Below are 14,887 nucleotides of genomic sequence, written 5' to 3'. Positions count from 1 at the left end.
GAAGGCAGAGAGTTGGGATAAAAGGTTCTTTTCGGAATGGCAGCCGGTGTCCCACAGGGTTCAGTGTTGGGGCCACAGCTGTTCGCATTATATATTAATGATCTGGATGAAGGGACTGGGGACATTCTAGCGAAGTTAGCCGATGATACGAAGTTAGGTGGACAGGCAGGTAGTACTGAGGAAGTGGGGAGGCTGCAGAAGGATCTAGACAGTTTGGGAGAGTGGTCCAGGAAATGGCTGATGGAATTCAACGTGAGCAAATGTGAGGTCTTGCACTTTGGAAAAAAGAATACAAGCATAGACTACTTTCTAAACGGTGAGAAAATTCATAAAGCCAAAGTACAGAGGGATCTGGGAGTGCTAATCGAGGATTCTCTAAAGATAAATATGCAGGTTGAATCTGTGATTAAGAAAGTGAATGCAATGTTGTCATTTATCTCAAGAGGGTTGGAATATAAAAGCAGCGATGTGCTTACTGAGCCTTTATAAAACTCTGGTTAGGCCCCATTTGGAGTACTGTGTCCAGTTTTGGGCCCCACAACTCAGGAGGGACATACTGGCACTGGAGCGTGTCCAGCGGAGATTCACATGGATGATCCCTGGAATGGTTGGTCTAATATATGAGGAATGGCTGAGGATCCTGGGATTATATTCATTGGAGTTTAGAAGGTTAAGGGGAGATCTAATAGAAACTTACAAGATAATACATGGCTTGGAAAGGGTAGACGCTAAGAAATTGTTTCCGTTAGGCGAAGAGACTAAGACTCGTGGGCACAGCCTTAGAATTAGAGGGGCTAAATTCAAACAGAAATGCGGAGACATTTCTTCAGCCAGAGAGTGGTGGGCCTGTGGAATTAATTGTCGCAGAGTGCAGTGGAGGCCGGGACGCTAAATGGCTTCAGGGCCGAGATTGATAAATTCTTGATGTCACAAGGAATTAAGGGCTACGGGGAGAATACTGGTAGAGTGGACTCAATGGGCCGAATGGCCTTACTTCTCCTTGCATTGACTTGATTGTTTAAAAAAGCAGTCATCCAAATCCTTCAGACTCCAATCCAGATAACTGATGAAACATCAAACCTTCATAACACTAAAAACAAATTTACTTGGTACTTTTGCTCATTATAATTTGTTGGCACCTCCACCTGTTACAAACCTCATTGGTGAACCAAAATAACAAGTGAACCCCAAATGACAAAATTACCAATAAGATTCTACTTTAGTTATTACTTTCATGCAAATTAAACACACTACTTCTAATAAAAAGGTAACTTGCACTATCTGACCCTTTGATATAGCTCAGTCAGCTCTTTCATAGGTCTGGCCATTACAAAACACATTTTTTAAATATTCAGTTGTATGAGCATCATTTCAGTCCCAAGGTTCACTGTACATCACTTCTAGAGCTTCTAGAATTCAGTTGTTGTTCTTGCTACCAAACACAAAACTGATCTTTCCATAGCGCTTTAATAGCTTGAGTTAATTTGAATATATCCCATTTTTTGTGCAACAAAGTCCTTTGAAAAAGTTATACCCTTGTTCAAGGAGGTACTAAATAGGTTTTTAATGGCATTAAGTCACATTTATTGATGAAAACGTTTGATATTTCCTACAGGAACTGTTTTTTTTAGAAACACATTCAAACTTTCAGTGGCTCACTGACCAGGTTGTGTGCAGAATTTTTCTCTTGCTTCTTCCACCTTCTCTTCCTCTCTCACATTGCCTCCATTCCTCCTTCCACCCCCTCCCCCATCCTCTTTCTTGCATTGCCTCCCTCCCTAACTTTGGACAGTTGCTGAATTTATGTGCTGCTAATTCCCAGTTTTTCTATAAATGCTCATGCAGTTTTTATTCAACTGCTACAGTATGGTCGGTGACCCTTATTTAGTCATCATAACCAAGAAGGAAGCCATTGGGTTATGAAGACCATGTTGGCTCTCTAGAGCAGTTCATTCAGTCCAATTTCCTTTTGAAATCAATAATATTCTCTGCTTTGGTTGCCCTCTTAAGCATTAATTTCCAGGTGATCACGCAAAAGGCTGGAAAATTTTCCTTCATCTCCACCTATCTCTTGCCCTAAAACATTAATTTTACGTCCAGTAGACCTTGTACCGTCAGCAAATGGGTCCATTACCTTACCTGACCATGTCATAATCCCATACTTATCTTAACCTCCTTTGCTCCAAGGGAAGCAATCCCAGCTTCTGCAACCTAACCTTGTATTTAAATTCCCTCATTCCTGAAACCATTCTCGTAAATCTTCTCTTTACCCTTTCAAGGACCACCATCCACATCCCTCCTAAAACGTGGTGACTAGAATTGGACCCTAATTGTAACCTAACCAATGTTTCCTAGAAGTTAGGGTGTAAATTATCTTGTGTACCTTAACTTTTGTACCTTCGTTTGTGAAATACAACATCTCATATAGTTTGCTCACTACCTTTGTTATATACTGACAGCTTTAAACCCAAGGTTGTTCTGAACCTGAACTCTTTGAAACTGTGCTGTTAAGTATTTATTGCCTTTCCTGATTCCTTTTGCCAAACTTCATCACCTCCTATCCCTGTCAAGTTCCATCTGCCACTTGTCTGCCTGTTCTGCTAGCAAATCTGTTGTATTGCATTTGTTTATTATCCTCACTGTTTTCTTACCTGCATACTTGGTATCATCAGCAAATTAAAGCTGTGGTACTTACAGTTACCCTTAGTGAACACCTCTAGTCTGAGAAACAACTTATTATTCATAGTTTTCTGTCCTTAAGCCAATACTTATCAAAGATGATGCTGACTCTCCTGTTCAATGAGCCTCTGTTTTGTTGGCTAGGTCTTTGTTAAACTATGTTTTAAAACCCATACAGACAATATCCACTACATTCCTTTCCTATCTTCTCTGTTACTTCATCCTCGAACATGATCCATCTTTATACAAATTTCTGCTGATGCTTTTTAATTCATTCAAATGTCTCCAAGTGCTGCTTGCTTCTTTTCTCAGTTATTGTTTCTAGAACCTCACTTGCCACTGATGTCAAACTGACCTATCCATAGTTAGTAGACACCAGCATCTGGGGAAGACTGGCAATTTATAGCAAGTCCATTTGCTATCTTCAACCCCCAACTTTCTTTAGTAAACATACCTACTGTGTACTCTATCCCCAAATCATTTCTTGTCTTGGAGGAGGTGTAAAAATTGAAGTGATCTAAAAGGATCAGGAAGCTCCATTATTTCAATGACATATGAGAATTGTATTTAATTTTTTAAAAATTATTTCAGTGCAATGAAGTAATTGATCTGGAAAAGGAAGGTCGATACTGTTGCTGTTTTTGGAATTTCTCTGTGCAGTATCAGCATATTTTTGCATTCATGGCCTTTGCTTGATGTTGTGAGACAAGGTAACGAGCGATTATCAGCACAAGTAAGAAAACTGCAAACTCTGGAATAAAAACAGTATTTGTTGGAAATATACTGCAGTTTCATCTTGCTTTGTTCTGAAGAAAGATATGCATTTAAAACACTAACCTGCCTTCTCTCTGTGCAGGGGCAGGTACTGAGGGATATTCAGTGCAATTCCACAATTTTCTACTTGAAACAATTTTATTATGCTGCTCACAATTGTTCTTTCCATTTGTTACAGAACTGTTATCACAGTTATCAGGTGTGAGACGTTCTGCTGGAGGACAGCTCAACTCCTCTGGCCCTTCTGCCTCCCAATTACAGCAGTTGCAAATGCAGCTGCAGCTAGAGAGACAGCAGGCACAGGCAGCCCGACAACAGCTGGAGTCTGCACGCAATGCAACAAGACGCACCAACACAGGCAGCCTCAGCACCACAGTCACACAGACTACAGTGACTAACAACACAATCACCACAGAAAACAGTCACCAAACCTCCCAGAATTCCCAGTTCTTGCTCACAAGGTAAGAGACCTGATTCAGCAACTATGATCTGAAGAACCACACAAAAACAGTTGATTTTGATGCAGACGAGTTGAACCAAAGGGTCTCTTTCCCTATGCTATGACTCTAGGATTTGCTGTCTAGACATAATTGACCCTTTTTTCAATGAAATAAAATAGAAATCAATGTATAGTGGGGTGGGAGGTTAAATGCAGCATGCTGTTTGCTCACTTTACATTTTTTCACACCCTCAACTCATTTAGCAATCATGTATATTATGTAAAGGTTCATGCTAGCACTTTGATTTGAGTTTTTTCAGACAGTCATATATTTCAAATGTTCACATCCACTCTCCTCTTTGCCAGCAGTAATTTGACAGATATGGTCTAGGTGCTGTTTTTTTTTGTTTGAAACCTGAAAAGGTCAATCAGAAGAACAACAAATGCAACCTTGAACAGGCTATGGTTATTTGATTTTGTATTGTACATTGGTATTCTTACATCATACTGCAGTATCAGGAAGTATGACCAACAATTCAGATCATTTAAACTGCGGAGCGTTTAAATTGTGGACACTTGCACCCTTTTGCACCCTTGTTAGACATATAGTTTAAGGTTGGCAAGTAAATTCCCAAAGATTAGACCTGCTGAAGGGACAGCTGCACGTAAACATGCCTGATTCGAACTGCAGTAGTTTTAAATGCTGCAAAGTCAACCCAGTCTATACACTGGGATATCTGGTCGGCTTGGATGAGTTGGACCGAAGGGTCTGTTTCTGTACTGTATATCTGTGACTAAATTTGTAATTCATTTTAGCATTCATTTAAAGTACTGGTAATGAAGATTACAGAATATTCTTGACCACCTTTCAGAGCCCCTGGGGAAAGTTCCTAGCATGTAAATATCATCCTTTCTTTTAATCTGTAAAGTTTACTGATTTATAGGCATTAATAGGCATTTATATAAACTGCTAGTAGGTTATCTATTGTTCATAGTGAATTGAAATTTTGTAAGTGTTGGGGTATTGTGTCAAATACTTTTAAAGGGATGCTGACTTATTGAAGTTGGGGACTGTTTGGGAGCACTGAAAAGGGGCCTAATGAGTATCAGTGAGGATTCTTGGAGTTTATCGGTGTTTGGGATCATCCCAAACTGAAAACATTGGAGAGGGATACCAATTACTGGGACATTTTTCAGGATTTAGAAGCATTGAAGACTAAGATTTCAGATTTCAAATAGTGTTGGAGTGTTTTTCCATGTAAATAGGAGTGCAGTGGAATGATAGTCCTTCCCTAAAAGGCTGATAGGTATTGTCGTTTGAAATTTGATGGCCCTGCTGTAAGACTTTTGTTAGGTAAGGGAATCGAGGGATCTGGATCAAAAATGGGCAAATGGAATTGAGATGCAGCTAAGTCATGATATAATTGAACAAGCTCAAGGTGTTGAAAATAAGTGTTCTCGTCCTGTTCCCATGTTTCTGGGCCAGTTAGAACTTTATAAGGGATAAGTGAGGTTTTTTTGTGCAATCATCTTTCTTTTTAATGCTTGTTCTATTAAATGGAACACTATAATATCCTGGTACTAATTATTATTGTCAAGCATGATCCTGTTAGGTTACACACTGCCTGCAATGCAGCATAACTTCCCTCTGCTGAAGTTCCAAACAGAGTGCATGCCATTTTATTCGGTTTCACACACTAGACACACTTGGACCTTTGACTGTGAAATTAAGGGTTGTTTTATACTTACTAGTAACTGAAACATCCCAACTGATATTACACAGGATTGTAAATTCTTAGATTGATTTGGCTGCACAGTGATTATATATCTCAGTCCTTCATTTTATTTCAGTGGAACCTGAATATAGGTTTCTACAAGTATAACTAGGACTTTGATTTAAAGTTCTCCAAAATTAAAGAATACTAACACAAAAGTGAGTGTTGCAAATTTGCAACAATGTTGTTGACCTTTTATCAACAGCGGGCCAATGAGAGAGACTGCAGTTTCTTTCAGTCAGTTAATACAAGGCTTCACTCTGAATTCATGCTAATATACTGGCAGGTCAATTCTAGAATTGTTGCAGACAAAAAAATTAGTGTGATTGTGATTTTTTTTTAAAGAAAATTTCAACTCTGTTAACATGCTAATCACAAGTATATTTGATTATTGTTCCTTTTGGAGAAAGGCACCCACGTTCACTAGAGTATGGCGCTGTGAACTAATATTCTAGCATCATTTTTTGGTTCAGATATTTTGAATTCTGCTATTTATGACCCCCATTTCAAGAAGATTTAATGAAGGTCTGGTGGATGACTACTTACACAGAAAGGAGCAGTCTGAAACAATCTGTCAGTATATGGCCAAATACATAGTTAAATAAGCTCTTCAATAAATAAATACAAGTTAACAAATTGACTCCACAAATTTATTGTCATTTCCTACTCTGTTAAAATCAATAATAAAATTTTGATACTCAAAAGAGTAAGGCAATCAGGCCTTAAGTTAGACTTCATAGTTATCTCAAGCCTTCAAAAAATACAGCATGTTGAAATTTAGACAGTATTTTCATTCATATATCTAATGAGCCTAACTTTTTATATTTCTTATTTACTTCATCTTAGGCAAAACTTGCCATCAGATCCCTATTCCTAAAATAATGTTCTAATTGCAGGATTTTTCAAGCAACTGATGTAAGCTTATGATGTATGTTTGCTTCAAATTGAGCATCATCAGGTATATAACAGAAGCAGATCAGTCAGCACAACTATTTGGTGGTTTATTATCCACACTCCCTACATCCCTTCTGATGCTATAAATTTTTCCTTCTATTTCTTTCTCCCTTGTGTTTATCTTGCTTCCCCTTTCATACATCTGTGCTATTCACTTAACCATTCATTGTGGAATGTTCCACATAAATGATCCCTAGTTTTTGTCTCTCAAATTACAGCATTTTCTCCAGGTCTATCTAATAAAGCCCTTTTATTATCTTAGACTTTTGTTGGATCACCACTCCTTCCTGAATATGTTACATGCTGCAACAATTAACTATTAGTCATATATTTTATGTAACATGTTTGTATTCTGCTGTTTTTAGCTTCTCACTAATTTTATGGCCTCCAGATTCTTCATTTTGTTTTGAATGTGGTGTATATTGATGTACAAGCAATTTAGTTTTATTAATAATTGTCCTCACCATGTATTAAACTATACTTTTCCTTACAACTTGTTATTTATATTCCTTACCCTCATGTGACCTTTACTCTTTTTTTTCTTTTCTCGTATTTTAACTAGATTCATCTCCTATCTTGAGTTTAGAATCCTATTTTCCCTTTTCACCTGGAACTGGATTTATTGAAGTGAAGCCTTTCCTAGAGATACAGTGCCTACCTGTTTTGGTACTGGTACAGTGTCCCATGAGAAGGAAGTCACACTTTTCCACATGCCTTTACAGTTATGCAGAGTATGGTGATGGAAAAGCGCAGCAGGTCAGACAGCAACCGAGGAGCAGGAGAATTGAAGCTGATTCTCCTGCTCCACGGATGCTGCTTGACCTGCAGTGCCTTTCCAGCACCCTGCATCAGCTCTGATCTCCAGCAAATGTAGTCCTCGCTATTTCCTCCTTTACAGTCATGCATTCACCCTCCAGGTCTGACTGTCCCTCTGCCAAATTAGCGCACAGCATTGGTTGTAATCCAGAGATTACTATGTCTGAGGTCCTGTTTGTTTTTCTAATTTAGATCCTAACTTCTGATATTTCCTTAAGACATTTTTCTCTTTTTCTTCCCAAAATGGACCAGGGTAACTGGCTTTTCCTCTATCTTTTAAACATTTCTCACTTATTGGAAACTTTACGTTTGCATCAGGTGGGGAGCAGATCCTCTTGGACTTTCAAACATGGTTGCCTAGGATGCTATGTATTTCTCTAATCCTTAAATTCCTTCAAGGAAGACCATCTTTTTATCCTACTTCCTACATCCACAATTTCTCCTTGGCTTGCTGCCTCTTCTACCGCTACAGTAACATTCTGGCTGTCATTTTGTGTGCATTACTTATTTGTAAGACCAGCGCTTCTACTTTGCTTAGTTCCCTCTATCCTACTTATTGGTCAAATTCTCCTGAAGCTCCTGTTTTCCTCTCATTTAAATTACCTGGAAATTCTTCTCATTTCCTTAAAGGTCAGAGTGACTTTAACTCGCAGTGCAGTTTAAGATTCATTTAGTAGAATGTTTCAAAAAACAGATTTCTGGTTTTACCTATCAAAGTTGAAAACCTCATACTCTTTCACATTAAAATCCATCTGCCATAAATGTGTCCAATCATTTAACCTCCTATATCCCTTTGCAGCCAATTTTTACATCCTCTTTTTTTTTTTAACCTGACCTGAATGCATTAAACTTAGAGTCATAGAGATGTACAGCGTGGAAACAGACCCTTCAGTCCAACCCGTCCAGATATCCCAACCCAATCTAGTCCCATCTGCCAGCGGTCCATATCCCTCCAAACCCTTCCTATTCATATACCCATCCAAATGCCTCTTAAATGTTGCAATTGTACCAGCCTCCACCACTTCCTCTGGCAGCTCATTCCATACACGTACCACCCTCTGCGTGAAAAAGTTGCCCCTTAGGTCTCATTTATATCTTTCCCCTCTCACCCTAAACCTATGCCCTTTAGTTCTGGACTCCCCGACCCCAGGGAAAAGATTTTGCCTATTTATCCTATCCATGCTCCTCATAATTTTGTAAACCTTTATAAGGTCACCCCTCAGCCTCCAACGCTCCAGGGAAACCAGCCCCAGCCTCTCCCTGTAGCTCAGATCCTCCAACCCTGGCAACATCCTTGTAAATCTTTTCTGAACCCTTTCAAGTTTCACAACATCTTTCCGATAGGAAGGAGACCAGATTTGCACGCAATATTCCAACAGTGGCTTAACCAATGTCCTGTACAGCCGCAACATGACCTCCCAACTCCTGTACTCAATACTCTGACCAGTAAAGGAAAGCCTTCACTATCCTATCTACCTGCGACTCCACTTTCAAGGAGCTATGAACCTGCATTCCAAGGTCTCTTTGTTCAGCAACACTCCTTAGGACCTTACCATTAAGTGTGTAAGTCCTGCTAGGATTTGCTTCCCCAAAATGTTGCACCTCACATTTATCTGAATTAAACTCCATTTGCCACTTCTCAGCCCATTGGCCCATCTGGTGCAGATCCTGTTGTAATCTGAGGTATCTCTCTTCTCTGTCCACTACACCTCCAATTTTGGTGTCATCTGCAAACTTACTAATTGTACCTCTTATGCTCGCATCCAAATCATTTATGTAAATGACAAAAAGTAGAGGGCCCAGCACCGATCCTTGTGGCACTCCACTGGTCCCAGGCCTCCAGTCTGAAAAACAACCCTCCACCACCACCCTCTGTCTTCTACCTTTGAGCCAGTTCTGTATCCAAATGGCTAGTTCTCCCTGTATTCAATAAGTTCTAACCTTGCTAATCAGTCTCCCATGGGGAACCTTGTCGAACGTCTTACTGAAGTCCACATAGATCACATCTACTGCTCTGCCCTCATCAATCTTCTTTGTTACTTCATCAAAAACTCAATCAAGTTTGTGAGACATGATTTCCCACTCTCAAAGTCATGTTGACTTTCGAAATACATGTACATCCTGTCCCTCAGGATTTCCTCCAATAACTTGCCCACCACCGAGGCCAGGCTCACTGGTCTATAGTTCCCTGGCTTGTCCTTACCACCCTTCTTAAACAGTAGCATCACAGTTTGCCAATCTCCAGTCTTCTGGCACCTCACCTGTGACTATCGATGATACAAATGTCTCAGCAAGAGGCCCAGCAATCACTTCTCTAGCTTCCCACAGAATTCTTGGGTACACCTGATCAGGTCCTGGGGATGTATCCACCTTTAACCATTTCAAGACATCCAGCATGTCCTCCTCTGTAATCTGGACATTTTTGCAAGATGTCACCATCTATTTCCCTACAGTCTATATCTTCCATATCCTTTTCCAAATAAATACTGATACAAAATATTCATTTAGTATCTCCCCCATTTTCTGTGACTCCACACAAATGCCACCTTGCTAATCTTTGAGGGGCCCTATTGTCTCCCTAGTTACCCTTTTGTCCTTAATATATTTGTAAAACCCCTTTGGATTCTCCTTAATTCTATTTGCCAAAGCTATCTCATGTCCCCGTTTTGCCCTCCTGATTCCCCTCTTAAGTATACTCCTACTTTCTTTATACTCTTCTTGGGATTCACTCGATCTATCCTGTCTGTACCTGACATATGCTTCCTTCTTTTTCTTAACCAAACTCTCAATTTCTTTAGTCATCCAGCATTTCCTATAGCTAGCAGCCTTCCCTTTCACCCTGACAGGAATATACTTTCTCTGGATTCTTGTTATCTCATTTCTGAAGGCTTCCCATTTTCCAGCCGTCCCTTTACCTGCGAACATCATCCTCCAATCAGCTTTTGAAAGTTTTTGCCTAATACCGTCAAAATTGGCCTTTCTCCTATTTAGACTTCAACTTTTAGATCTGGTCTATCCTTTTCCATCACTATTTTAAAACGAATAGAATTATGGTCGCTGGCCCCAAAGTGCTCCCCCACTGACACCTCAGTCACCTGCCCTGCCTTATTTCCCAAGAGTAGGTCAAGTTTTGCACATCCACATACTGAATCAGAAAATTGTCTTGTTCGCAATAACAAATTCCTCTCCATCTAAACCTTTAACACCATGGCAGTCCCAGTCGATGTTTGGAAAGTTAAAATCTCCTACCATAACCACCCCTATTATTCTTACAGATAGCTGAGATCTCCTTACAAGTTTGTTCTCAATTTCCCACTGATTATTGGGGGGGGTCTATAATACCATCCGAATAAAGTGATCATGCCTTTCTTATTTCTCAGTTCCACCCAAATAACTTCCCTGGATGTATTTCCGGGAATATCCTCCCTTAGCACAGCTGTAATGCTATCCCTTAGCAAAAGTGCCACTCCCCCTCCTCTTTTGCCTCCCTTTCTATCCTTCCTGTAGCATTTGTATCCTGGAACATTCAGCTGCCAGTCCTGCCCATCCCTGAGCCATGTTTCCATAATTGCTGTGATATCCCAATCCCATGTTCCTAACCATGCCCTGGGTTCATCTGCCTTCCCTGTTAGGTCCCTTGCATTGAAATCAATGCAGTTTAATTTATTAGTCCTACCTTGTCCCTACCTGCCCTGACTGTTTGACTCACTTCTGTTCTCAACTGTACCTGTCTCAGATTGATCTCTTTCCTCACTATCTCCCTGGGTCCCACACCCCCACCTTACTAGCTTAAATCCTCCCAAGCAGTTCTAGCAAATTTCCCTGCCAGTATATTCGTCCCCTTCCAATTTAGGTGCAATCCGTCCTTCTTGTACAGGTCTATTGTTGCCATTGATATAAATCACAAGTGCTGATAGAATTGGTGCTTAAAGCATATCATAATTTACAGTGTGCCAACCTTAAAATAACTTACATCCACTGTCATAATTTGACCATAAGCAAAGTAAATAGATTTGAGTAACAGGTTTAATGATCAGTTGAATTTTTAATGACAGTTAAAAATCCATTCATACTTCCCTAAAATAAAATTGCAAAACTTCTGACTTCGAGGTTCAAGTTTAAAACTTGTGGAATTTGCAGTTTGCATGTGGAAAACTGCTATTTTAAGAACAAAGTTTCGTGGTTAACACTCAGAATAACTCACTGTACTGTTGAAGATCTGTTTTAATACCTTCGACTGTGAGTAATTGTTATTTTTTTGTACTGACTACAGGTTGAATGAACCGAAGATGTCTGAAGGAGAACGTCAATCTCTGGAAAGTGAGCGGGCCGACCACAGCCTGTTTGTGCAGGAGCTTCTCCTCTCCACCCTGATGCGAGAAGAAAGTTCTTCCTCAGATGAGGACGAGCGGGGGGATTTCACAGATTTTGGTGCTATTGGCTGTGTAGATATTATGCCTTTAGATGTTGCTTTAGAAAACCTAAATTTAAAAGAGAGTAATAAAGGAAATGAGCCTCCGCCACATCCTCTTTGATGATGTCCCACTTTGCAGACAATGTCCTCTGTGCTGTAACTGCCAATGAAAGTGGACAACAGCTATCTTTGGGTTTGTTTGGTGATTGTAATTTCAGGTCTGTCACTCTTGTTACATTGTGTACATTCAAGGAAGAAAAAAAATAAGATAATTGATTCCACTTACTAATTTTTACTTCTAGCAGGTAAATGTAGGTAGCAGTGCCAGAGGCAGTCTCTGCTTCCTGTACCTTGACATGCAAAAGGCTCTCCTAATACTCCACATTCAACTGAAGAGGAAAACAAATTGAAAAAAATCTCTAATGAAGCTGCTGTGTGTATTTATGAATATTAATGAATAAAACTGCTTGGATGGTTTACCTTAACTACTGCATGAGGTTTTTTGCAGAGTGCATGAGTTTTAGTAGCCTTGTCATTTCAGAAAAAGAAAATCCCAAAGCTTTCCTAAAAGATATTTAAAAGTTACCTGTCTAGAAATGACTAGCAATCACAAAGGAGCTCGTTTTTCAAACATGTTGTAGCTCTTGAATAATGCATAATTGAACACCTCATTATTAGGCTGCTTATCATGGTGCTTGTAATGCGAGCTCTGCAATGCCATCCTTTGTTAATTTTGAGTGTACCATTACTATGGTGACTGTTCAATCGCCCTGTAACATTTCATCGTTTGAGTGCTATATTGTTTCTCTATTTCAATATTCTTGACACATCCGAAAATGACGTGGCCAAGTTGCCAGCGTTTAGTAACTTTGATGCATTTGGGGCTTTGTTGGTTTGCCCTAAAGGAGGAAAAAAACCTAACAATTCATTTTGTTTAACTATTTTGTTGTAATGGTTTTAATTTTGTTAAATATTGTTGATCCTAGTTACTTTGTCCAGGTATAGGCATATATGTTCAATCACTTTTTTTTTAAAAGAAAAGGCCTTGAATCTGTTCTGATAGGGTTTTAAAAAGCTTTTATTATTCCTTTCCCACCCCCACCCTTCCCTGACGCGCACGCACGCACTCTCACACATGCACACACTGAGACACATATTGAAGATTTCATATTTATATGCTTTCAAATAGTTGTGGAGAGTTATCATCAGGAGAGCTTGAGGATTTGGTATCACATTGTGTGCAGTATATATATTATATCTAAGAATTTGAAATCTAAATGCTCAAGTTAGCACCTTTTTTATTTATTATTTTTTGATTTCCTAAGTGAAAAGTTAGCCTTTTTGATGAAATCATGCCACCTACATGCCTATACTATTAATCCAATATGTAAAAAAAAATGAGATGTACAATGAATTTGTGAGTAAACTTTCATAATGGTTATAGGGCAGGGACTGCGTTTTTGGAATGTAAAGATAGAATACAAAGAAAATAAAACTACGCACAGCTTTTCATGACTTTACCAGTAGTCCTACAATGATCGTGTTTCTTTATGCTTAAAGCTTATATCTGTGCAAGTCTGCCATCGCAATACATTTACTGCCAGTGATATGAGATTTTTTTTTGTCCTGACAGTGACCAAAAAATGCTGTCTTCAAAAAGAATGCTTCTAACATTCAGCAGATTTCATAGCCTCCAAGACTGATCTCTCAGCTTGTCGGCTTCATGTTTCACTGGAAGCGAATTAACATTTGGATTAAATATTTTTCAGGATCGTTTGTGAAATTCCAGTGAGATATCTTGTTTATCACAGTATCTATTGCTACATCATAAAAAGTTCTAAAACTACAAGTGCTATCAAGTAAAAGTAGAATAAAAAACATTGAAATACGTAACTCCATTAAATCAGTTATAGGCCACCTAATTGAAGTAATTTATAACCTGCATTAAAATTGAATAACTTGCTCCCAATGAGAAGAACTTCAGAAAAAGTCTGCTCCCATTGATGAACTAAAATTAATTTTATTAATACTTCTCTCTAGCTGGAATTAGAAGAAATAGTGTTGGAATACAAACAGGTTTTAGTGCAGTTTCACAGAGGGTTACAAACCAGTTCATGGAACAGATTTCCATAATGCCACACGGGCCATCACTGAAGAACTGAGATCTCTCAAAAATGCTGGTAGGATGGATGAACAGTGCATAGTTAATATATTCACTGAACTCTTCCTTGAAATATTTGCACGAAGGCTACAGGAACATGTTTTACATTAATGGAAATAAGCTATGTAGATTTTCAGACTTCAGTATGAAGAAGACAAAGTTCTAGACAGGTTTTAAGTGTTCCAAATCTATATCAGGTTATGATTTGGAGATGCCGGTGTTGGACTGGGGTGTACAAAGTTAAAAATCACACAACACCAGGTTATAGTCCAACAGCTTTAATCGGAAGCACACTAGCTTTCGGAGCGACCGTCGCTCCAAAAGCTAGTGTGCTTCCAATTAAACCTGTTGGACTATAACCTGGTGTTGTGTGATTTTTAACTTTATATCAGATTACTTTTTTTAAAAAAAACTAAGAGAGTTATGAAAAACCCAATCATAGTATGAGCAAGTCATTGTCACAGATATAGAAATGTACAGCATGGAAACAGACCCTTTGGTCCAAATTGTCCATGCCAACCAGATATCCTAACCTAATCTAGTCCCATTTGCCAGCAGTTGGCCCATATCCCTCTAAACTCTTCCTATTCATATACCCAACCAGATGCCTTTTAAATGTTGTAATTTTAGGAGCCTCCACCACCACCTCTGGCAGTTCATTCCATACATGCACCACCCTCTGCATGAAAAAGTTGCCCCATAGGTCCCCTTTACATTTTCCCTCTCATCGTAAACCTATGCCCTTTAGTTCTGGACTCCTCACCCCATGGAAAAGACCTTTTACTGTTTCCAAGCCCCTCATGATTTTACAAAACTCTACAAGGTCACCCCTCACCATCTGACATTCCAGGGAAAACAGCCCCAGCCTATTCAGC

The 14,887-nt window shown here is 39.2% G+C and overlaps 1 protein-coding gene across 1 annotated transcript in view; it reads left to right on the top strand.

The window, feature by feature from the left end:
* Window positions 1–12,336, top strand: part of kcmf1 (potassium channel modulatory factor 1) — a 119,149-nt gene extending 106,813 nt beyond the window's left edge. Inside the window, exons 6-7 of the mRNA XM_060840609.1 lie at window positions 3,632–3,914; window positions 11,711–12,336. Coding sequence (XP_060696592.1) covers window positions 3,632–3,914; window positions 11,711–11,972 — 545 coding nt within the window. The 3' untranslated portion in view covers window positions 11,973–12,336. The remainder of the gene's footprint in view (window positions 1–3,631; window positions 3,915–11,710) is intronic.
* Window positions 12,337–14,887: the final 2,551 nt, after the last annotated feature.

Source organism: Hemiscyllium ocellatum, chromosome 2 (assembly GCF_020745735.1).
Source record: "Hemiscyllium ocellatum isolate sHemOce1 chromosome 2, sHemOce1.pat.X.cur, whole genome shotgun sequence".
NCBI classification, from domain to species: Eukaryota; Metazoa; Chordata; class Chondrichthyes; order Orectolobiformes; family Hemiscylliidae; genus Hemiscyllium; species Hemiscyllium ocellatum.
Note: the sequence above shows the minus strand (reverse complement) of the source record. Positions and strands in the feature narration are given on the sequence as shown.